The 24270-nt window shown below is 46.2% G+C and overlaps 1 protein-coding gene across 2 annotated transcripts in view; it reads right to left on the reverse strand.

Annotated features, from left to right (window-relative positions):
* Positions 1–24270, reverse strand: part of ECPAS (Ecm29 proteasome adaptor and scaffold) — a 790558-nt gene that overhangs the window by 351664 nt on the left and 414624 nt on the right. For both annotated transcript variants that reach the window (XM_069240017.1, XM_069240008.1), the window contains exon 28: positions 16171–16239. In XM_069240017.1, coding sequence (XP_069096118.1) covers positions 16171–16239 — 69 coding nt within the window. The remainder of the gene's footprint in view (positions 1–16170; positions 16240–24270) is intronic.

A 24270-nucleotide genomic window follows, 5' to 3' on the forward strand; every position in this document is an offset into this window, starting at 1 on the left:
TGTGGTTCTTAAAATAAACTAAGAAAATATATTTTTCTATAACAAAACCTATTGGCTGGATTTGTCTCTGAGTGTGTGTACCTCATTTATTGTCTATGTGTATGTACAACAAATGCTTAACACTACTCCTTGGATAAGCCTACTGCTCGACCACACTACCACAAAATAGAGCATTAGTATTATCTCTTTTTACCACTATTTTACCTCTAAGGGGAACCCTTGGACTCTGTGCATGCTATTCCTTACTTTGAAATAGCACATACAGAGCCAACTTCCTACATTGGTGGATCAGCGGTGGGGTACAAGACTTTGCATTTGCTGGACTACTCAGCCAATACCTGATCACACAACAAATTCCAAAATTGTCATTAGAAATTCATTTTTGCAATTTGAAATTTTTCTAAATTCTTAAAAGTCCTGCTAGGGCCTTGTGTGTTAAGTCCCTGTTTAGCATTGTCTTTTAGAGTTTAAAAGTTTGTTAAAAGTTTGAAATTAGATTCTAGAAACAGTTTTAGATTCTTTAAAAAGTCTTCCAACTTTTAGCAAAATAATGTCTGATACAGAGATGAATGTGGTGGAACTCGACACCACACCTTACCTCCATCTTAAGATGAGGGAGCTAAGGTCTCTCTGTAATATCAAAAAAATAACCATTGGCTCCAGACCTACCAAAATTCAGCTCCAGGAGCTGTTGGCAGAGTTTGAAAAAGCCAACCCCTCTGATGATGACATCACAGAGGAAGAAATTAGTGACTTGGAGGCCAATGTCCCTCCTCCAGTCCTAAATAGGGAGAACAGGACCCCTCAAGTCCTGTCTCCAACTGTGTTAGTCAGAAATAGTGAGTCCCTCACAGGAGGGTCCCACATTTCTGAAATCACTGAGGATGCTCTCAGTGAAGATGACCTCCTGTTAGCCAGGATGGCCAAAAGATTGGCTTTAGAGAGACAGCTCCTAGCCATAGAAAGGGAAAGACAAGAGATGGGCCTAGGACCCATCAATGGTGGCAGCAATATAAATAGGGTCAGAGATTCTCCTGACATGTTGAAAATCCCTAAAGGGATTGTAACTAAATATGAAGATGGTGATGACATCACCAAATGGTTCACAGCTTTTGAGAGGGCTTGTGTAACCAGAAAAGTGAACAGATCTCACTGGGGTGCTCTCCTTTGGGAAATGTTCACAGGAAAGTGTAGGGATAGACTCCTCACACTCTCTGGAAAAGATGCAGAATCTTATGACCTCATGAAGGGTACCCTGATTGAGGGCTTTGGATTCTCCACTGAGGAGTACAGGATTAGGTTCAGGGGGGCTCAAAAATCCTCGAGCCAGACCTGGGTTGACTTTGTTGACTACTCAGTGAAAACACTAGATGGTTGGATTCAAGGCAGTGGTGTAAGTAATTATGATGGGCTGTACAATTTATTTGTGAAAGAACACCTATTGAGTAATTGTTTCAATGATAAACTGCATCAGCATCTGGTAGACCTAGGACCAATTTCTCCCCAAGAATTGGGAAAGAAGGCGGACCATTGGGTCAAGACAAGGGTGTCCAAGACTTCAACAGGGGGTGACCAAAAGAAAGGGGTCACAAAGACTCCCCAGGGGAAGGGTGATGAGACAACCAAAACTAAAAATAGTAAAGAGTCTTCTACAGGCCCCCAAAAACCTGCACAGGAGGGTGGGCCCAGAGCCTCTTCACAAAACAATGGGTACAAGGGTAAAAACTTTGATCCCAAAAAGGCCTGGTGTCATAGCTGTAAACAGCATGGACACCAAACTGGAGACAAGGCCTGTCCCAAGAAAGGTTCCACTCCAAACTCCCATCCAGGTAACACTGGTATGGCTAGTCTCCAAGTGGGATCAACAGTGTGCCCAGAGCAAATCAGGGTCCACACTGAAGCTACTCTAGTTTCTGAGGGTGGGGTGGATTTAGCCACACTAGCTGTCTGGCCGCCTAACATGCAAAAATACAGACAGCAACTCTTAATTAATGGGACTAGAATAGAGGGCCTGAGGGATACAGGTGCCAGTGTCACCATGGTGACAGAGAAACTGGTTTCCCCTGGTCAATACCTGACTGGAAAAACTTACACAGTCACCAACGCTGACAATCAGAGAAAAGTACATCCCATGGCAATGGTTACTTTAGAATGGGGAGGGGTCAATGGCCTGAAACAGGTGGTGGTCTCCTCAAATATCCCAGTGGACTGTCTGCTTGGAAATGACCTGGAGTCCTCAGCATGGGCTGAGGTAGAACTAAAAACCCATGCAGCAATGCTGGGTATCCCTGAACTGGTGTGTGTGAAAACAAGAGCACAGTGCAAGGCACAGGGTGAACAAGTAGAGCTGGAGTCTGGAAGAATGGCCCAGCCTACCAAGAGAACAGGAAAGTCAGTTGGGAAACCAACTGCAACACAGCAAAAGAAAGGGAACCTCTCTTCTCAGGAAGAAGTTCTGCCCTCTGAGGGAACTGAGCCTTTGGAGCTTGAACCTTATCAGGTTGAGCTCTTAGGCCCAGGGGGACCCTCCAGGGAGGAGCTGTGTAAGGGACAAGAAACCTGTCCCTCTCTTGAAGGCCTTAGGCAGCAAGCTGCTGAAGAGTCCAAAGGCAAGAAAAATGGAACGCATAGGGTCTATTGGGAAGATGGGCTCCTGTACACTGAGGCCAGGGACCCCAAACCTGGTGCCACTAGGAGAGTGGTAGTGCCTCAGCTGTTCAGGAAGTTCATCCTAACATTGGCCCATGACATTCCCCTTGCTGGACATTTGGGACAAACCAAGACGTGGGAGAGGTTAGTCAACCACTTCTACTGGCCCAATATGTCCAACATGGTTAAGGAGTTTTGCCTCTCCTGCCCCACCTGTCAAGCCAGTGGTAAGACAGGTGGGCATCCAAAGGCCCCCCTCATTCCACTTCCAGTGGTGGGGGTTCCCTTTGAAAGAGTGGGTGTGGACATAGTTGGTCCACTAGAACCTCCCACAGCCTCAGGAAATATGTATATCCTGGTAGTAGTGGATCATGCTACCAGGTATCCTGAAGCTATTCCCCTTAGGTCGACTACTGCCCCTGCAGTAGCCAAGGCCCTCATTGGTATCTTTACCAGAGTGGGTTTCCCTAAGGAGGTGGTGTCTGACAGAGGTACCAACTTCATGTCAGCATACCTAAAGCACATGTGGAATGAGTGTGGAGTGACTTATAAATTCACTACACCATACCATCCACAAACTAATGGCTTGGTTGAGAGATTCAACAAGACATTAAAAGGCATGATCATGGGGCTCCCAGAAAAACTCAAAAGGAGATGGGATGTCCTCTTGCCATGTCTGCTTTTCGCTTACAGAGAGGTGCCACAGAAGGGAGTAGGATTCTCACCCTTTGAACTTCTGTTTGGTCATCCTGTAAGGGGACCACTTGCCCTTGTTAAAGAAGGCTGGGAGAGACCTCTCCATGAGCCTAAACAGGACATAGTGGACTATGTACTTGGCCTTCGCTCTAGAATGGCAGAGTACATGGAAAAGGCAACCAAAAACCTTGAGGCCAGCCAACAGCTCCAGAAGTTTTGGTATGACCAAAAGGCTGCACTGGTTGAGTTCCAACCAGGGCAGAAAGTCTGGGTTCTGGAGCCTGTGGCTCCCAGGGCACTCCAGGACAAATGGAGTGGCCCTTACCCAGTGCTAGAAAGGAAGAGTCAGGTCACCTACCTGGTGGACCTGGGCACAAGCAGGAGCCCCAAGAGGGTGATCCATGTGAACCGCCTTAAGCTCTTCCATGACAGGGCCGATGTGAATCTGTTGATGGTAACAGATGAGGATCAGGAGGCAGAGAGTGAACCTCTCCCTGATCTTCTGTCATCAGACCCAAAAGATGGCACAGTAGATGGAGTGATCTACTCAGACACCCTCTCTGGCCAACAGCAAGCTGATTGTAGGAGAGTCCTACAACAGTTTCCTGAACTCTTCTCCTTAACCCCTGGTCAGACACACCTGTGTACCCATGATGTGGACACAGGAGACAGCATGCCTGTCAAAAACAAAATCTTTAGACAGTCTGACCATGTTAAGGAAAGCATCAAGGTGGAAGTCCACAAGATGCTGGAATTGGGAGTAATTGAGCGCTCTGACAGCCCCTGGGCTAGCCCAGTGGTCTTAGTCCCCAAACCTCACACCAAAGATGGAAAGAAAGAGATGAGGTTTTGTGTGGACTACAGAGGGCTCAATTCTGTCACCAAGACAGATGCTCATCCAATTCCAAGAGCTGATGAGCTCATAGATAAATTAGGTGCTGCCAAATTCTTAAGTACCTTTGACTTGACAGCAGGGTACTGGCAAATAAAAATGGCACCTGGAGCAAAAGAGAAAACAGCATTCTCCACACCTGATGGGCATTATCAGTTTACTGTTATGCCCTTTGGTTTAAAGAATGCCCCTGCCACCTTCCAAAGGTTGGTGAATCAAGTCCTTGCTGGCTTGGAGTCCTTTAGCACAGCTTATCTTGATGATATTGCTGTCTTTAGCTCCACCTGGCAGGATCACCTGGTCCACCTGAAGAAGGTTTTGAAGGCTCTGCAATCTGCAGGCCTCTCTATCAAGGCATCCAAATGCCAGATAGGGCAGGGAACTGTGGTTTACTTGGGCCACCTTGTAGGTGGAGGCCAAGTTCAGCCACTCCAACCCAAGATCCAGACTATTCTGGACTGGGTAGCTCCAAAAACCCAGACTCAAGTCAGGGCATTCCTTGGCTTGACTGGGTATTACAGGAGGTTTGTGAAGGGATATGGATCCATTGTGACAGCCCTCACTGAACTCACCTCCAAGAAAATGCCCAAGAAAGTGAACTGGACTGTGGAATGCCAACAGGCCTTTGACACCCTGAAACAAGCAATGTGCTCAGCACCAGTTCTAAAAGCTCCAGATTATTCTAAGCAGTTCATTGTGCAGACTGATGCCTCTGAACATGGGATAGGGGCAGTTTTGTCCCAAACAAATGATGATGGCCTTGACCAGCCTGTTGCTTTCATTAGCAGGAGGTTACTCCCCAGGGAGCAGCGTTGGAGTGCCATTGAGAGGGAGGCCTTTGCTGTGGTTTGGTCCCTGAAGAAGCTGAGACCATACCTCTTTGGGACTCACTTCCTAGTTCAAACTGACCACAGACCTCTCAAATGGCTGATGCAAATGAAAGGTGAAAATCCTAAACTGTTGAGGTGGTCCATCTCCCTACAGGGAATGGACTTTATAGTGGAACACAGACCTGGGACTGCCCATGCCAATGCAGATGGCCTTTCCAGGTTCTTCCACTTAGAAAATGAAGACTCTCTTGGGAAAGGTTAGTCTCATCCTCTTTCGTTTGGGGGGGGGTTGTGTAAGGAAATGCCTCCTTGGCATGGTTGCCCCCTGACTTTTTGCCTTTGCTGATGCTATGTTTACAATTGAAAGTGTGCTGAGGCCTGCTAACCAGGCCCCAGCACCAGTGTTCTTTCCCTAACCTGTACTTTTGTATCCACAATTGGCAGACCCTGGCATCCAGATAAGTCCCTTGTAACTGGTACTTCTAGTACCAAGGGCCCTGATGCCAAGGAAGGTCTCTAAGGGCTGCAGCATGTCTTATGCCACCCTGGAGACCTCTCACTCAGCACAGACACACTGCTTGCCAGCTTGTGTGTGCTAGTGAGGACAAAACGAGTAAGTCGACATGGCACTCCCCTCAGGGTGCCATGCCAGCCTCTCACTGCCTATGCAGTATAGGTAAGACACCCCTCTAGCAGGCCTTACAGCCCTAAGGCAGGGTGCACTATACCATAGGTGAGGGTACCAGTGCATGAGCATGGTACCCCTACAGTGTCTAAACCAAACCTTAGACATTGTAAGTGCAGGGTAGCCATAAGAGTATATGGTCTGGGAGTCTGTCAAACACGAACTCCACAGCACCATAATGGCTACACTGAAAACTGGGAAGTTTGGTATCAAACTTCTCAGCACAATAAATGCACACTGATGCCAGTGTACATTTTATTGTAAAATACACCACAGAGGGCACCTTAGAGGTGCCCCCTGAAACTTAACCGACTGTCTGTGTAGGCTGACTAGTTCCAGCAGCCTGCCACACCAGAGACATGTTGCTGGCCCCATGGGGAGAGTGCCTTTGTCACTCTGAGGCCAGTAACAAAGCCTGCACTGGGTGGAGATGCTAACACCTCCCCCAGGCAGGAGCTGTAACACCTGGCGGTGAGCCTCAAAGGCTCACCCCTTTGTCACAGCCCAGCAGGGCACTCCAGCTTAGTGGAGTTGCCCGCCCCCTCCGGCCACGGCCCCCACTTTTGGCGGCAAGGCTGGAGGGAACAAAGAAAGCAACAAGGAGGAGTCACTGGCCAGTCAGGACAGCCCCTAAGGTGTCCTGAGCTGAGGTGACTCTGACTTTTAGAAATCCTCCATCTTGCAGATGGAGGATTCCCCCAATAGGGTTAGGATTGTGACCCCCTCCCCTTGGGAGGAGGCACAAAGAGGGTGTACCCACCCTCAGGGCTAGTAGCCATTGGCTACTAACCCCCCAGACCTAAACACGCCCTTAAATTTAGTATTTAAGGGCTACCCTGAACCCTAGAAAATTAGATTCCTGCAACTACAAGAAGAAGGACTGCCTAGCTGAAAACCCCTGCAGAGGAAGACCAGAAGACGACAACTGCCTTGGCTCCAGAAACTCACCGGCCTGTCTCCTGCCTTCCAAAGATCCTGCTCCAGCGACGCCTTCCAAAGGGACCAGCGACCTCGACATCCTCTGAGGACTGCCCCTGCTTCGAAAAGACAAGAAACTCCCGAGGACAGCGGACCTGCTCCAAGAAAAGCTGCAACTTTGTTTCCAGCAGCTTTAAAGAACCCTGCAAGCTCCCCGCAAGAAGCGTGAGACTTGCAACACTGCACCCGGCGACCCCGACTCGGCTGGTGGCGATCCAACACCTCAGGAGGGACCCCAGGACTACTCTAAGACTGTGAGTACAAAAACCTGTCCCCCCTGGGCCCCCACAGCGCCGCCTGCAGAGGGAATCCCGAGGCTTCCCCTGACCGCGACTCTTTGAATCCTAAGTCCCGACACCTGGGAGAGACCCTGCACCCGCAGCCCCCAGGACCTGAAGGACCGGACTTTCACTGGAGGAGTGACCCCCAGGAGTCCCTCTCCCTTGACCAAGTGGAGGTTTCCCCGAGGAACCCCCCCCTTGCCTGCCTGCAGCGCTGAAGAGATCCCTAGATCTCCCATTGACTTCCATTACAAACCTGACGCTTGTTTCTACACTGCACCCGGCCGCCACCGCGCTGCTGAGGGTGAAATTTCTGTGTGGGCTTGTGTCCCCCCCGGTGCCCTACAAAACCCCCCTGGTCTGCCCTCCGAAGACGCGGGTACTTACCTGCAAGCAGACCGGAACCGGGGCACCCCCTTCTCTCCATTCTAGCCTATGTGTTTTGGGCACCACTTTGAACTCTGCACCTGACCGGCCCTGAGCTGCTGGTGTGGTGACTTTGGGGTTGCTCTGAACCCCCAACGGTGGGCTACCTTGGACCAAGAACTAAGCCCTGTAAGTGTCTTACTTACCTGGTTAACCTAACAAATACTTACCTCCCCTAGGAACTGTGAAAATTGCACTAAGTGTCCACTTTTAAAACAGCTATTTGTGAATAACTTGAAAAGTATACATGCAATTTTGATGATTTGAAGTTCCTAAAGTACTTACCTGCAATACCTTTCGAATGAGATATTACATGTAGAATTTGAACCTGTGGTTCTTAAAATAAACTAAGAAAAGATATTTTTCTATAACAAAACCTATTGGCTGGATTTGTCTCCGAGTGTGTGTACCTCATTTATTGTCTATGTGTATGTACAACAAATGCTTAACACTACTCCTTGGATAAGCCTACTGCTCGACCACACTACCACAAAATAGAGCATTAGTATTATCTCTTTTTACCACTATTTTACCTCTAAGGGGAACCCTTGGACTCTGTGCATGCTATTCCTTACTTTGAAATAGCACATACAGAGCCAACTTCCTACAGTAGCACTCAGGGCTATTGTCTGACACAGGGGGATCGTAGAGGTCCCAGGGGTCTGCATCGTCTTGCGACCGCACAGTGTGTGTGGGTGACTGTGCAGGGGGAGTGGCAAGAGGTGACCCTGTTCTTTGTGGTGAATGTGGAGGAGAATGTTCTGGCGGCGATTTTTCCCTGGGCACTTTAGCCTTTGGCTGTTAAGTGTCTGATGGTCCCTGGAAAGCCAGTTTCCTTTTTAGTTTAAGAGGAGGTGCAGTTTGGATCTTCCCAGTATTCTTATGGATCTGTATTCCTGCCTGTGTTTTCTCAAACTCCTCTATTTGCAGTTCCTCCTCAAATCTGTGTCTCTCTTTTAGTTGCTTAGAGAGTCCATGTTCCTCGGTGTACGAGGCTTTTTTCGGCTCCGAAGCCGTTTTTTTCGGCACCGAAATGCCCATGCTGACAGAAGGCCTCGGCTCCGAAAGACTTTTGAGGCTTTGTCGACTCGACAAGTCGATGTTGAGTTTTTTCGATGACATGTTCTCGGCTCGAGTCCGAAGACTTTGGCACAATTTTGGCCTTTTTGGTGCTGAAGGTGTTGCTTGTTCACTGCTTTGTTTTTTATGGGTCGAGCCATGGCCTTCATGCAGTGGCGTCCCCGAGGCCTTATGCTTCTTAGGCTGAGTGTAGGCTTGGGTCCGGGCAGGCGTACTCACGTGTTTTCCTGCTGTAGGTGGTCGGTGTGAGTCGTCCGAGTCCGAACCTTGGATAGAGATAGCCATCTCCTCTTCTACAACGTCGAGGTACTCTGAACTTTTCGACGCCATTTGCATCCGCCTCGCCCTCCCATCCCTCAAGGTCTTCTTTGATCGAAAGGACTTGCAGGCCTCGCAAGTACTTTCCCTGTGCTCCGGTGATAAACACAGATTACAGACCCGATGCTGGTCTGTATAGGGATACTTGGCGTGGCACTGTGGGCAGAAACGGAAAGGGGTCCGGTCCATTAGGCTTCGATGTTTTCTGTGGTCAGGCCGACCAGGCCCTGGCTGGGCGCGGAAGCCCCGAAGGGCCACTGAAGCTGTGTGTCGCTGGTGTCGAGGTGTCGATGCAAGATGTTTCCCGATCGAAAACAATACCGACGCTTTTCGGTGAATTTTAGTCTTTTTCCGATTCGAATAATGGAGCGAAGAGGAACACGTCCGAACCCGATGGCGGAAAGAAAACAATCTAAGATGGAGTCGATGCCCATGCGCAATGGAGCCGCAAGGGAGGAGTCACTCGGTCCCGTGACTCGAAAAGACTTCTTCGAAGAAAAACAACTTGTAACATTCCGAGCCCAACACTAGATGGCAGGAACAGTGCACAGCATGTGTATGAACCTCACTAACACATCGGAGTGAAGTGATGGTGAATTATAAAGCTACTTTCCATGAATGAAGTGAACATGAGTGAAGGGGCTCAAAGGGATGTCTGATGAGTCTGGTGTGAACAATGGTAGGATTCCACAAAGGGGCTGGGGGCACCCAAGGTGCAATTACTTGTTTGAGTCCTTCCATGAAAGCCTTAATGACTGGAACAGTGTGTTTGGGTTGGCAGTGGCAAACAAAACATTTCAATTTTGCCACATAGCAAGCTCTAGTGGTTGATCTGCGTGCTTCCAAGAGAATGTCCATATATTTCACAGGCAGACCATGGTAGCCAAACTATTACCACAGGAGCCAGATCGGAGGTCTGGATGTAGGATTTGCCCTTTATTCTTTGTGAGAAAGTCCAGCCTGTTGGGGAGCTTCTCATAGGGAACTACAGAGAGATACAGGAAACTAGTGAACCAAGGTTGGCGTGCCCACGTAAGAGCCACAAGGGTCATGGTCACAGATGTTTGACTGAGTTTCTAAACCAGAAAGGGAATGAGAGTGAGAGGTGGAAAAGTGTTTTCAAATACTCCTGACAAACTCATCCACAGATCATTGCTCTTGGATAGTTATGTGGTTACCTGGGGGTGAAGCTTGGGTATTTTCATTTTATGTTTTCTGCTGTGGCAAAAAGGTATATGTGAGGCGAGCCCCCCCACCCCCACCCCACTTTTTGAAGTACAACTGGAGGACTTGTGGGTAGAGTTCCCACTTGTGCACTTGTTGCTGCAACCTGCTGAGCAGGTTTGCAAAGTCATTGTCCGTTCCTGGGAGATATTCCGCCAACAGATAAATGTGATAGTGAACAGCCAACTTCCATATAGTCAGAGAGGTGTGTTAGCTGAGAAGGCCAAGTCCCCCCATTTCAGTAAGTAATACATGGCTATCATATGGTTTGTCCGGACTAGGACAACCTTGCGAGACAGGTGAGGAAGGAAAGCTTTCAGAGTTAGGAATACCATCTGAAACTCCAGGTAATAAAATTGAAGAGACTGGCGTTTGTCATCTCGTAGATGTTAAGCTGTCAAGTCTTTGAGGTGAGCACCCCAACCCGTTGGTGATGTGTCTGGTGTCAGTGTGATGTGAGGAACAGGATCTAGAAAAGGCTGCCCTTCAAGAGGCGGTTGGTGTTCCACCATTGCAGAGAACGATGAGTTTGATTGTCTAACAACACTAGATCTTCCAGATGACCCTGTGACTGAGACAACTGGCAAGATAGGCACTGCTGTAGTGGACGCATGTGCAGTTTCCCATGAGGAACTATGGCAATTCAGGAAGCCATCATCCCTAGTAGACACATAATGTTATTTACTGGGTAGTAATAATCTTGTTTCAATTGTGGCAGAAGTGTTTGAAAAATCTGAATGCAAACTGGATTGGGGTACGCTAACCGTAACCGTGCGTTCAAAATTGCTCCTAAGGTTGAACTTGTAGTGGTTGGAGATAGGATTTGGGAATGTTGAGAGTGAACCCCAGTTTGTGAAGGAGATCCACTGTCATCCGAGTGTGTTGTTGACACTGGTGCAGGGTATTGACTTTGATGAGCCAGTCGTCTAGGTAAGGTAAGACATGGACTATTTGCCTTCACAAGTGTGCTAAGGGAGTACACTCCTGAACCTTGGTGTTGTAGCAGAACAGACTATATGGCCCCTTTAAAGAGAAGGACATGGACTTAGTTTGAGTGTTCTTGTGATAATCTGTGGGTGCGAGGGAGAATGTTGGGAGGTGTGGTAATGAGCTCCTGACAATAGCCATGTTGGATAATAGCAGGGGCCCACTGGGCAGTATAGTGGTGGTGTCCCAGACAGTGTGAAAATGTTCAATTCTTCCCACAACAGGTGTCAAATGTTCTGAGGGAAAAAGTAGGTTAGTCACTGCCTGGCAGTGTAGGAGGATCCGCGTGTGGCGGTACTCTTTCCTCTACCCTTATTATGTGATCCCCTGTAGGAGCCTCTGAAGTAGCCTCTACTATAAGAGGACCGAGGCTGTCTGCCTTGTGAAGTGGAAACCTCTGTTGTGGATGATTTATATGCTCCCTTATACCCTGGTCGATGAAAGGACCTCTCTGTGTGGGAGTCTGTACGGCGACCGGGACCTTAGCGGTGTCTGTCCTTTTTCATCTTGTCAAATGTTGTATCCACTTGCAGTCCAAACAGGTGCTCCTTGTCAAAAGGCATGTTGAGAACTGCCTGTCAGACCTCTGGCTTTCCCACTCAAGATGATACTGGTATTGATCCCTCTGGCTGCTGTGTCCGCTGCATCGAAAGCACATCGTATAGAGTTATTTGTAATAATCTAGCCCTCTGAGACAGTTTGATGTCCCCTTTTGCAATGCTCTTCAGGGAGGTATTGCAGCAATTCCTCCATCTCATCCCAGTGTGCCCAATCGTAATAAGCCAAAAGGGCTTGAGAATTGGCAATGAGCTAATGATTTTGCTGCCTGTGCCACTACTCTCTTTCCTGCAGCATCAATTAATTTGCTCTCCTTTTCTGGGGGAGGAGAGTCCTCTGTGGCTTGACTATTGGCCCATTTATGGGCACTAGCGGCCACTATAGAATAAGGTGGGACTTGTGCCCTGATGTAAAGTGGGCCAGAAGGGGCCCCTTTATACTTCTTATCCATTTGCGTTGTAATCATCCATGAACATACAGGTTCCTTAAATATATCCTCAACATGTCTGAGCATACCAGGGAGCATGGGAAGAAATCGAGTGTCCCTGTGCATGGAGGAGAGAGTGTCAAACAAGAAATCCTGCTCTATGGGCTCCTTGTGAAGCTATGTAGTGGAATGCTGGAATGCTTCTGCCCTAGAAACTACCTGTTGGTAGGAGGTAGTGTCCTCTGGAGAAGGCCAGCGAGGTGGGCTAGTAGCCTTGTCCTTTGTCCTCTTCCTTGGAGGAACAAGAATGTTAGGGCATCATGAAAAGTACATTTCCTCTTAGGAAGCACAGGAAAGGAAAGTGTAGCTATAATGCGATCTGTGGCCTCTTGAACATGAAGTTTGCGTTGTCTAGCGTCCATTGTTTCAAGAATTGGCTGAACTGGAGAAGAGCTGGTGGATGATTGGCCCCAGTTCAGGGTCTCGGGAGATTTCGATGCCTAAAGCTTCTGTTTCATGTACTTGGTTGCACAAAGGTCAAAGGAGAGAGCTGCCAGGCTGGTGCCAAGGTTCGGATCAATACTGAAATGATCTCTCTGCCTAAGTGGTTTAAGTCGAAGCCGAGGTTGCTATTTTTGGCACCAAGGAGGAAGGAAGGTGTCTTTTGGTACCGACCATGTCCAAATGGCAGGAATGGACCAGCGATCTCTATAATCGTCTGTAGGGCCTTCTTGGAGAGTTTCTGGAGGAGAGCTGGGGCCACAGTACTCACACGCTGGGTAGAAGAAAGTTCTTGGCTCTCGATGTCGGACTCCACATTGGACTAGGAGCTGTTTTGGACGGAAAAAGCTTTCTCCTCCTGTGCTGCTGAGCCCCCGAGCGAGTTCTTCCCCAAAGAGGTCTGGGGTGTTGTCCAATGTTCACCGAGCCATTTCCAGTTGACAATCCTTTCAGTCCCAAATGGTCTTTTTGGACCTAAAAAGTGGTCTGGAGAGAGGCAAAGGTTGCACACAAGGTGTTTTTCGGTGTGCCGGAACTTGGCGTGGCACCAAGGACAGAAGCAGAATGAAATATGTTCCATAAGGAAACTATTTTTGTTAATGCCAAAGCCATGCAGAATGTAGGCTAAAGACAGGTGCTAATGGCTCAAGGGGCAGTCGGTTGAAGCCTGAACTGACAAAAAACATAAGGAGTGCTATGACAGGAAAGCACGTTCAAATACAATATCACTGGAACAGAAAAGAGAGATTGGAAACCGAACAGAGTCAAAAGAGAGGCACACACGCCCGAACCCAACAGCGGAGGAAAAACAATCTAACAAAGGAGGTGATGCCCACGTGCAATATCACCGAGAGGAGGACTCACTCGATTTCGTTATTCGAAACACTTATTCTAAGAAAAAGAAATTGCACTACTCCGAACCCAACACTAGATAGCAGGAGTACGCAGCACATGTGTATCTACAGTCACACATGCCATTGAACATTCTGTTATCAGAGTAGGAAGAAAAGGTGATTTTTCTATTAGTGAGTCTATCCTTTGAGTAAATCCATCAACCGTAAATAGGCAAAAAAATGGTTGACTTACCCTCCTATCTGACTTAAATGCCACCAGAAAAAAATGATGGGGTCATTAGGTGAGGCAACACTGAGCTTGCATACAAGTTAAAGTATTAGACCTCACAACCGTATAAGGTGCACAAACTGCCAATTACTCTGCTGCTGCATGTTTAGTCAGATAATGCGGAACACCTACTAGCAGTCTTATACTTCTCGACGCCAGTTTGAAAAAAAGCAGGAAATGAAGTGTCCTACCTAGATATCTGCAACATCATTTTAAATGCCTTTTCAAAAGAAACAAAAATGGGTCATCCTTCGGCCCTTCTTGGAATGAGTCATTTATTTTAATCTTCAAGAGTAGTAAGTGGCTTTATTCATAAACTTGAGGAAGTGTGTGTCCACAAAGATTATATAAGAATTAATCACTGGATAGAACAGTCAGTACAATTTCATTTCTTGGCACTATCTGTATAAGTAACAAAATCTCTTGAAATACTGAACCTGAAAATTGTGAAAAAATACAGCTAACTCCTCTCCTTCATTCCACTGTGTAATAAAGTTCACTTGAGTAGAATGAACTATAGTTATTCCAATGTAAAGCTACCTCAATTTCTATACTAGACTTTGACATGCAGGTGGAACTATGGGCAATGGAAAAGGAGTAACCACCAAATGGTGCAGCATAACCTCGAGGTTTACCCTAATCAGGCTCCTCTGAGACCTATTCTTTCACCTTGCATCACTACATGCTCCATTACTGGAGCCTCAGGCCGGTTCTTCACATCTCATCAACAGCGAATCTGTACTGCACTGCAGAGCTATTGAAGTCGTGCAGTCCAGGTCTGCACTGTAGAAAAGCGGTTCTTAACGTTATGACTTCTGTGGACCCCTTCTGGATCGTCACAGGAATCCGGGGACCCCTCTGTCATCATTGAAAGCTGGAAACACACGGCCTATACAGTTTCTATAATTTGAACGTCAAAACAATGGACAAAAACAAGAATACACCAAACAACACTAAAATATCGAAATATTTTGTTTAATTTAAAATCAAATATAGAAAATGCTTTCACAGTTTAAAATCTGCTTTTGTCTCATATTATTTCACTTTGTCGTGGACCTTCTGAGCATGCCCTGTAGACTTGTAGGGGTCCTCAAACCATAAGTTAATAACCACTGCTTTAGAATATGCATGCTGGTGGGTGAAAAAGAGAACTGTTGCTAAACTTTGAAAGTATCTTAGAGGATCTCAAAACCGGGCTGCTCACAATGCTCCATGATAGGAGCCAACTGTAGCAATGTTCACAGCCTTTCACCTCCAGAGCTGCTTTTGGTGCCCAAAGGTACCCCAGAACAGGAGTCTGCACTCCCTCATTGTTAGACCAGTCAGAAGTTCCTGGAGTTCGCTCTCAATCTTTAACCACTAATATTTTTCTCTGACAGTACCACTGAAGAACTTGGGTGGGAGTATCAGTCCATTAAGGCGAGGGAAAATTATCCGAAAAATAATCATTTTCATTTCCCAAGAACACTGGACCCCTTCAAGTTTACACTAAGCAAGCCTTGCTGCGCAGACTTATGCTGAACCCCCAAACACAGTGGTCCCAGCAGTCTTTTTTAAATCTTATCTATCATTTGCAAACAGCTTTTGAAGCACGAATGCCTTTTACTGCCTTGCAAACTCTGTTCTACACCATCTTAAATACTTTGAGCAGTTTATGGGTGTGTGTGTATGTTTTACATCTAAAATGAGCTAATAAAAACAACTATTGAAAGATAAAAATCAGGCAAGACTGTGCTGTTTAAGTAACAGGACATAATGGCATGCAGTAGGTTCTGTGCAATGCTAGTTCTAAACCACTGACCACAAGGTGTATCCCTGAACTATGCTAAATGCTTCAGGTCCCCAGTATGTAGCTGGATATTTCAAAGATAAAGATCTGCAAAGTAAATATTTTCGCTCGGCATAAGATTTTTAGTTCCTTCGTCTTGTGCACACGTTTACAAAAAGCCGTGACTGTCCTTAAATATGAGAAGTCTGGAAGACTAGTTCTCCAAGACTCGGTTATCAGCTGATTCACTATGTTTGTACTGTCCTTCAAGAGACCTACTTATATCTAATGCAACAAACCAGCCCAGAAGAAACACATGGTTTAAAGAAATGTGTAGCTGAGGTATCAACCCCCTTGCTACTATAGACTTTAACAGATCTAAAAAAACGATAGCTAATGGAGAATATAAGGTTTCAAATTGGTAACAATCAAAATGCAACTTACAGGGTCGAAAAGAAAGTCCTACGGGCTTGGAGTTTAAATTAGATATTGAAGCTGTTCCCTACAACTCAAAAGAAAGTTTGTTTCTTCTATTCAGGCTTCCCATTAAAACCTCTTAGGTATACTTTTGAATCAATACCTCACTTTTTCCACAGGAGCATCTACTGCCCTCAGTTGACTGTCGGCACCCACAGTAGTTCCGAGATAGACGATGATAATCTCTAGCTTAATGTGAATGACAGTGTTTAACAACACCTGCATGGTCAGCTCATTTTCTTTTCAAATAAATACACAGAAAGAAACTTACCCATCGGGGGTTTTGCCAAGTGAGCCTCCCTGGAACACTTCAGTTTCTCCTGAAACTTCATGTCTTGCTCTGGAAAAGATGCCTGCCATCAGCACTTACAACATGGCACAGTATGTAAAGTATGACTCATGTACCAACACAATGTAATAAATACTATAAGGAAAATCCTTTACTTAAAGTTGAATTTCAGTTTCTATGTTATAACTCTGTCACATGTATCTTTTGGAGCAATTACTTTAAGCTCGACCCCCCACTTATAAGAGGAGCAGGGATAGGTGCACGTGCGCAACCGTAGTTTGGATCTCTTCAGAGACGCAGCTTATAATTTGAAGTTTGTCATCAACATGTAGTTTTAATAACCCTTAGAGGTATTTATATTGTGGTAAGATCTTCAGAGAAATTGTTTCAAACATGGACTTGCCTTCATGCAACTGTCAGTATTCTAGGTAGCCTGAATGCATCAGAACCACAACAACAAGTAAACCTGATATTTATATGTCTTTATAAGATCTTTTCAATACCATGTATAATGAAAGGGCAGTAAATGTAGATTATTTGAAAATACAATGTAGTTAGTAATCGCAGTTCTGGAAGTCTAATCGTATTCTGAGCACAGATTTAAAAGACTTTGGATCTAGGGTTTCCAGGGGCACTCTAGTGGACGTCAAACAAGTATCCCTATAAGTATAGAAACACAAAATGAAAAAGCCAAGGCTGCAATGTCACCCTTTTCCAAAAAAAGACGCTGGGACAGATTTTCACACTGCACTTTGTAGTACATTTTGTAGTACTACAAAATGTACCACAAAATGATATTCACAAGCAACATGTGGAGTATTACAACTCAGCACTCTACATACTTTTGTGTGTTGAGTTCTCTGTCCCGACTGCAGACTCTCCAGGTACAGAGAACTCCATACACATAAGTAGGGAGTGCGGAAACGTACAACTCTGCATGTAGTTTGTGAGTTCCGAGAAACTAGTAAACTTACTACCAAGTGTTAGTTTACCTTTGAGAATCAGGCCAGCTGTGCTTAAGATCAATGCACCATTGTTTTAAAGCAGCAAGCACAAAACGTGAAAAATGCCTCAAAAAATAATTTCAAAGTGGCATTACAAACAGGAGTTAAAGGCTCAATTTACACCCTATACAACCAGTATATTTAAAAAAGACACTTACATGTATTTTGGCAATGCTATGTTCTGTTTTTGACAAAAGGATGGCATCATTTGCATTTCAGAGAACTGGTGTTGGGTGGGATGTCAACATCAGTACTTAAACTTGTTAATTTTGTAGGCAGACATCTAAACAATGAGCATATTAAACAGGATCAATGCCAATCTGCCCCCCCTTTCAGACCCTCTTAAATATCTGAATACTATCGGTAAATTCTTCAGTCGCATTAAAACACAGATCCTTGCAGATAGTCAGGTGGAAACCAACTACTTCAATAAGGTGTGCAGGTGCTAGCATATCCATAAACTTGTGCTGGCCAACTTCATTAAATGACCAGATAAAGTGGGATTTGGCCACAACTAATTCTAAGGCCTGATCAACTGTTCTCATGCCAGCAGGAAATCGTCCCTTACTTGGCTTAACATTCTTTTCTTTTAACCACCAAATGATAAAAGATCTCAATCATCTAAGAAAGGATTGAAAATAAGCAATAAACTGGCTGGTCAGTCTATCCTACATTCTTGTGAACTGGAACAAGTGACACCATCTGCCATAAATTTAGCGTCTACCTCTTATAAATTACAGCTTTAAAAAACATGCATTATACTAAGATTTCCACAAAGTAGTTTTATACTTTAAAATTTGCATCAACTCTGACTGGTCCAAGGGCTTTTCCTATAGTATGATAGCTTACGGTAATACGGCTATCATACAAGATAAATGATGACATTAAATGTAACTTATCTACAGTAAATATAATCAGAATTTCAAAAATGTTTTAAGGCTCCTCTAGGGACACATGATTGCATTGTGAACGACCATGATGCAAATTAGTATCACAACAGATATTTATTTCCAGACTTGGACCCTTATTTCTACATTCCAAGACAGCTCAGATTTGGGACAAGGCCTGCTGGCTGAATAAGGACTGGCCACTTCAGGAGACTATAACCTCTATTGCAAACATCTAATTAACTTACCTTTACAGTACTGGAGGAGACCGCTCTTAAAAGCATTTATACATGTGTTGAATAAATACAAATTTCTATCTTTTTTTGTAAACCAATACAGAATAAAAATACTAGTTGTAAAGTTCTCAGTGCCTTGATTTGCTAGCTTAAACACAACCAGAAAGGAAAAGGTCGTGCAAAATGTAATATTACAATTTTTAGTGCTGCTGCAAATATTTGACTACAAGTCTGCATCTTGTTGGTGTAAATACAGGGGTGCAGCATTTACCACATAGTCTGAAATCAACTGCACAATTTAGGTCAGATTTTCAAGCAATGGATCTTTCTTGGGCCAAAACATATGCCCATCACCTAAACAAAATGAAGACCTCAGCCCAAGTCACAGTGGCGATCAAGCCAGAGGAAGAGTTGTAAATCCTCTAATGTAGTTGTGATTCTACTCCATGTCCATCTGTCCAAGCAGTTGATGATCTGGTGTAATTTTTGTAGTTGGTTGTGGCTCACCCTTGGTCTCTGAGACCAACTCAGGAAAGACGTTTTAAGTGTCCAGACAAGTACAGATTCAAGGTGCAGGCCATATCACTCTAGAACTCACTGCAGAGGAACCAGACTCACATAGTTTGGCAATGCAGATCCTTCAATTAGGCGACAGCATGCCAACTGCAGTTCTTCCTGCGCCGCTCATTATAGCCCTGACTTGTGGACAGCCTTTCCTTCATGCAAGAGCACCTCGACTACCCATCCCCAGCAGATACTGTGCTACTTCATTGATAGTGAATTCAAGGCAACCCTTCCTAGCAGGATGCAGAACTTCCAGGTTCCTGTTAGCAGATCAAAAGATGGAAGCTCACAATCAGAATCTCCAATCCAGGAGCTTAAAGGTCTTTCTCTGTCTCCAATGAGTACAACTCCTGGCATTAGTCTAAGAGAAATCCTGGCACAATGACAACAGGTCCAGTTGGATACTGGTTCCTGACATTTGCACATTTCTCCCAGACTGGTCATGCCAGTCTTTCTTCGCTACTATCAGCAAGAAGGAGAAGAGGGACTAGGAGCTCAGGGTAAGAAAGACCCAAAACAAAGGCACAAAAGATGTCTTACTTGGCTACCACCCAACTGGTTTGGTTTAACATCTCAGAGGGAGACTGGTGGAGAAACAGGGCAGCAACTCAAAAGAGCCTTTTGTCTCCAATCCTCTGTATCCTAATATCTGATCCATTTCAAAATTCCTCGGAAATGCTAGCAAGGAGCTGTGCAAGTCACACAGCTTCTTCTAATCCAACAACTATGTACCATTCACACAAAGGAGATCCAAATTGGATTCCTGGACTGCAATAGTTAAGCATAACATATAGATCTTGTTACATGGATACCGAAGAAAGACATGTGACATTCAGGTTGCATATGCTGGATTAAAAGACATGCTTGTAGAAGACTGGAAGACAATTTGAAACAGGACAGGCGGTGATAGGGATGACCCAGCATTCCAGCAAGAACACAATCTATTTGAACACATACCCTCATGAGCATTACAGGGACACTCTATAGGACAGGTTCAAACCAAAAAGTCCTGGAGGACTGAACAGGCAAAATGCCCATTTCGAAAGAAATGACTATCCAAGCAGTAGTGCTTTAGAAACATGTGCACAGATGCCCACACAGAAGCCGGACAGGAGTCCAGGACGGGGAGTCCGTGAGGTATCGAAGTAATTGCAGCCTTACCTCTGGTGGAATGAGCCCTCAAACCATCAGAAGGCTGCTTTTTGGCTAGTGCTTCGCAGATTTTAATGCACAGCACTAATCATCTAGAGATGGTTCTTTACTGCACAGCTTTTCTTTTACTTGCTCTGGAGAAACCAACAAAGAGGTGATCGTCTGGCCAGTATTCTTTGGTATGAACAATGTAGAATGACAATGCTCTTTTCTGGATCCATCTGATGGAGTCTCTTCTCCCCCTGGGAAATGGGGGATGGGGCAGCGAGAAGAAAACAGGTAGCATGGCACTTTGGCCAGCGTCAAAGGGGTTCCCTGCACTATTGCTGCAACAAGAGAACCTCCTAAAGGGGCAGCTTGATCGGAGGATCGGTGCTGATGCTCAGGAAGTCTGGGATGCCATAATCTCCATGCAGAATCCAAGGCCACAGGAATGACTTGGGCTTGGTCATTCCTGATCTACCTGAGAACTCTGATCAGGAGTGGAAAAGATGGGAAGGCGTACAGGATGTCTGAATTCCACTACAGACGAAATGTGTTCCCGGACGAAAGCCGCCCTGAAAATGACTGCATGCAGAAGTGCTGACAATGCACCTTCTTGGTCTGCGCTGACCCAATCGCAGTTCGTCAGCCATCACTGCAGACCTTTGCCCACTCCCCCTGATATCTGGACCATGTCAGAGAGATTTCTCTGATGTTGTGTCCACTGGGACTTCAGGTTCTACTGTAGGGCATGCATATGCCAATGGGCATGTGTTACCAGCAGAATGCAGGGGGCCATGAGGATAAGCAGCCTCATAGTCAATCTCACAACAATCTAGGAAAGAGGCTAAAACATCAGAATCATAGCCTGAATATCCTGGACTCACTGTCCTGGACAATAGGCCCACAACTGCACAGTGTCCAGAATGGCCCAAATGAATGGTAGTATCCGATAGGGAGTCAGGTGTGACTTTAGCACATGGACAGTGAACCTCAGCGAAAGCAGAAGGTCTGCCATACAGTGGAGTGGAGGTGGGTGACTACTTCAGCAGCCAGTCATCGAGGAAGGGGAAGCCTGGAAACCCTGACCTCCACAGATGGGTTGCAACCACCACCATCACCTTTGTGAACATCTGAGGGGTGCTGGTAAGGCCAAAGGGGAGCAACTGAAAGTGCTTGTGGCCTATTGTGAACCACAGGTAACCTCTGTGTGGCCCATAGAACAGTTATGTGAAAATAGGTGTCATTCAAGTCCTACACTCCCATCCAGTCTCCACGGCCAGGTCAGACAGAACCTGAGCTAACATGAGCATTTTGAATTTCTCCTTTTCAGGAAGTAGTTGAGAGGGCGCACGTCTAGGCCTCTGTCTCTTTTCATAAGAAAATAGCAAGAATAGCAACCACAACATCCTTCTGTTGTCGGCACCTTCCTAATGTCTCCTTTGGCCAAAAGAACCTGCACTTCCTGACATAACAAATGGTCCTCCGTCAGCCAGTCGAAGGATGGTGGCAGGGACAGTGGGGTTTCTGTGAATGGAAGGGTGTAACCCCACTGAACAATCTGAGGCACCCATTTGTTAAAGGTGATGAATGGTTGCCCATGATGGAGAGAGGGCAAATTAAAGTGGTTTTGAGGATAATAGTGTGACAGACAGGGAAGATCTCTGGTCTTGGGACCCACGGGTCTTGTGGGAACAGTGTCCATGGTCACAAAAGGACTGGGTAGCCTGTTCGTCATGGTGACTGGGCAAAAATTGATGCAGTTGATGGCCGCTACCATAGCCACCGAAGGAGTATAGGGCAGGGTGGGACTGGTGCGGGGCTGTGGAGAGTCCCATTGATCAGGCAGTGGCCCTGCTATCTTTAAAGTGCTTGAGTGCCAAATCTGCCTTATCGACAAAAAGGCAAGTGCCATCGTAGAGCATGTCCACAATGGATGCCTAGACATCCCACGAAAAGCTAGTTGACTTCAGCCAGGTGTGTCGTAGGAGTATCACTGTTGAACCAATCTCTCTGCTTAGCAAATTGGTCTTATCCAGTCCACAGCATATGGTGAACTTCGCTGCGTCCCTGCCATTGTCAGTCGCCTAGCTCAGGAGGGCTTAGACCTCCGACGAGACCATGAGCAGCACTTGCACAACTAAGACTCAAACTGTGTGTGTACTCCTGCCCAAAGGCAGACGGTCTTCACTGACCGCAGTGCAAGGCTGGCGGAAAAGAACATCCTCTTGCTGAAGGTGTCCAGCCTCTTGGATTCCTGTTGAACTTGAGCATATATTACCAACATTCCCTGCACATGCCGTGTTATGTTTTGTAGTGGATTCTGGATTCCATGAGAATGTTGATCTTGGAATAGCTGGCTGCACTGCAGTTGGATCTGGAGCTGTCCTGCCTTGAGGATGCTTTGCTGTGCTGCTGTATAAAAACATCTATTTTAAACCTGGACTTATCTTTACAACAATTTTCTATCTGGTGGAAATGCACCAGGGTTGACTTTGGATGTGGAGGTCTGGCCAACCAAACTCTCTGGATTGGGGTGCTGGGTGAGGAAAGGAAGAACTCCTGGAGCAGGGCGATGACTGGGGGCAATCATCCTGTGCACAGCAGATCCTGTGCAGGGTTTGGCCCGTGTATTGAGTAGGACATCCAGGAGAGCTTCATTAAGAAGAAGAGGTTCTGGGGGCAATTCCTGGCTGGTGCACATCTGCAATACGCTAGTCTTGAATGCCACCAATGGCAGCGTAATATCCAGCACCTCAGTACCCTTCTCACAACCATAGCAAATGAAGTCCCTTCCTCCATCTCCACACTAGGAGAGACAAACTAAGCCAGTGTCTGAGGAAATAGCCAAACCGCTCGCATCTGCCAGTGACTCATATCATTATCCTCAGTCTCTTCAATATCATTGAAATAACCATAAAGATCCTCGAATCCTCCCCAATCTTATTACCCACAGGGCCCATCAAAAACAGTAGGCACTGTCTGACTCTTAAGGTTGTGTTCCGCCATCTTAACAGAAGCACTGTAAAGGGCTCTGGGGAAGGTTGCGGATCCAGGAAAGGATCCAAAGAGCCTGACTGGCCTCAAGGGTGAACCCGTCGGCCGGAATCCAGTCGGGGCACCTGCCAAACTCATGGGGCCCAAAGGTGCTCCAGATGGGTCGGCCCGCCCAAATATAAGGTGCATTGACTCATATGACTCTTAACCAGGAGGGGGTCGCTCTGGCGCTGGGAAATTCTGGGAGACATTGCTCTCAAGCTCTGCGACTGATGCGTGTGAGCGGGGCCTAAATCTATGGTGTCATTCCTGCTTCTTGTCTGAAGACTTGGAGAGGCGCAGAAAAGTCAAAAAGTGCTTCACCGTCAGACTTGGATTGTTTATGTGACTTACCAGACAACGACTGAGCACGATGATGTGCGCTGGGAACGTTTAGTGGGGGTCAGGTAAACTGTTCAGCACTCAAAGTAAATTAGTTTCCCCACCACTACTGTCCTAAGGTAACAACTGAGGAGACACGCATTTGCAAACCCAACAGAATTCGCCTCTGTTAAATCTACTGGTTTTGTCAGTGTTTTTGGTGGACATGTTGAACAACAGTAGAAGGAGCTGTGCAACATAGCGTAAAGTTAAAATAAGAAGTGCTATGACGCGGCCAGTGTATACCGTTTCATAGCGTTTCTTTTAAAGCATGTTACACAGGAGTTCATGTTGCTGTGCAATATGTGTAAAAACAGCACGAGGGAGGTAGTGGGTTAAATGAACAATGGGAGAGGGGCGACCATACAGTGCCATGCACTCTTATAGAGTGCTTATTAAAGTATCTTCAGGAGAGCGCGGCCAGTGCAAGAACATCGGCCGCCAACAGGCAGCTGTGCTGGGACCATGCTCCATGACATGTGCAAAAGCCTGCAGAAGACTGCAGGAGGAGGTGAGCAGCCAGCAGGAGCCGTCAACAGTATGGAGCAAGGAAACAGAAGCAAATGGACGCCATCCAATGGTAATTATTGGTGATTAATGGGTGAGCTTGTAAGCCTGTTTTAAAGCTTTTTGGTAACCGCGTGGTGTAGGCAAAAAATAAGAACTGCCCCTGTTTGCTGCTCATGGCTTTTTATTAGCCGTTTATTACAGTGAGGAAATTTGGAATATGTGAACAGTCGAAGTGTCATTGGCATATGCACACAGTGACATTAGATGAAGCTGAACTTTATGCTGGTCGGAGTAGCAGACACCTATTTCCATCATAAGTGACAGCACTGT

The sequence above is a fragment of the Pleurodeles waltl genome, chromosome 1_2, assembly GCF_031143425.1.
Source record: "Pleurodeles waltl isolate 20211129_DDA chromosome 1_2, aPleWal1.hap1.20221129, whole genome shotgun sequence".
Classification (NCBI taxonomy): Eukaryota; Metazoa; Chordata; class Amphibia; order Caudata; family Salamandridae; genus Pleurodeles; species Pleurodeles waltl.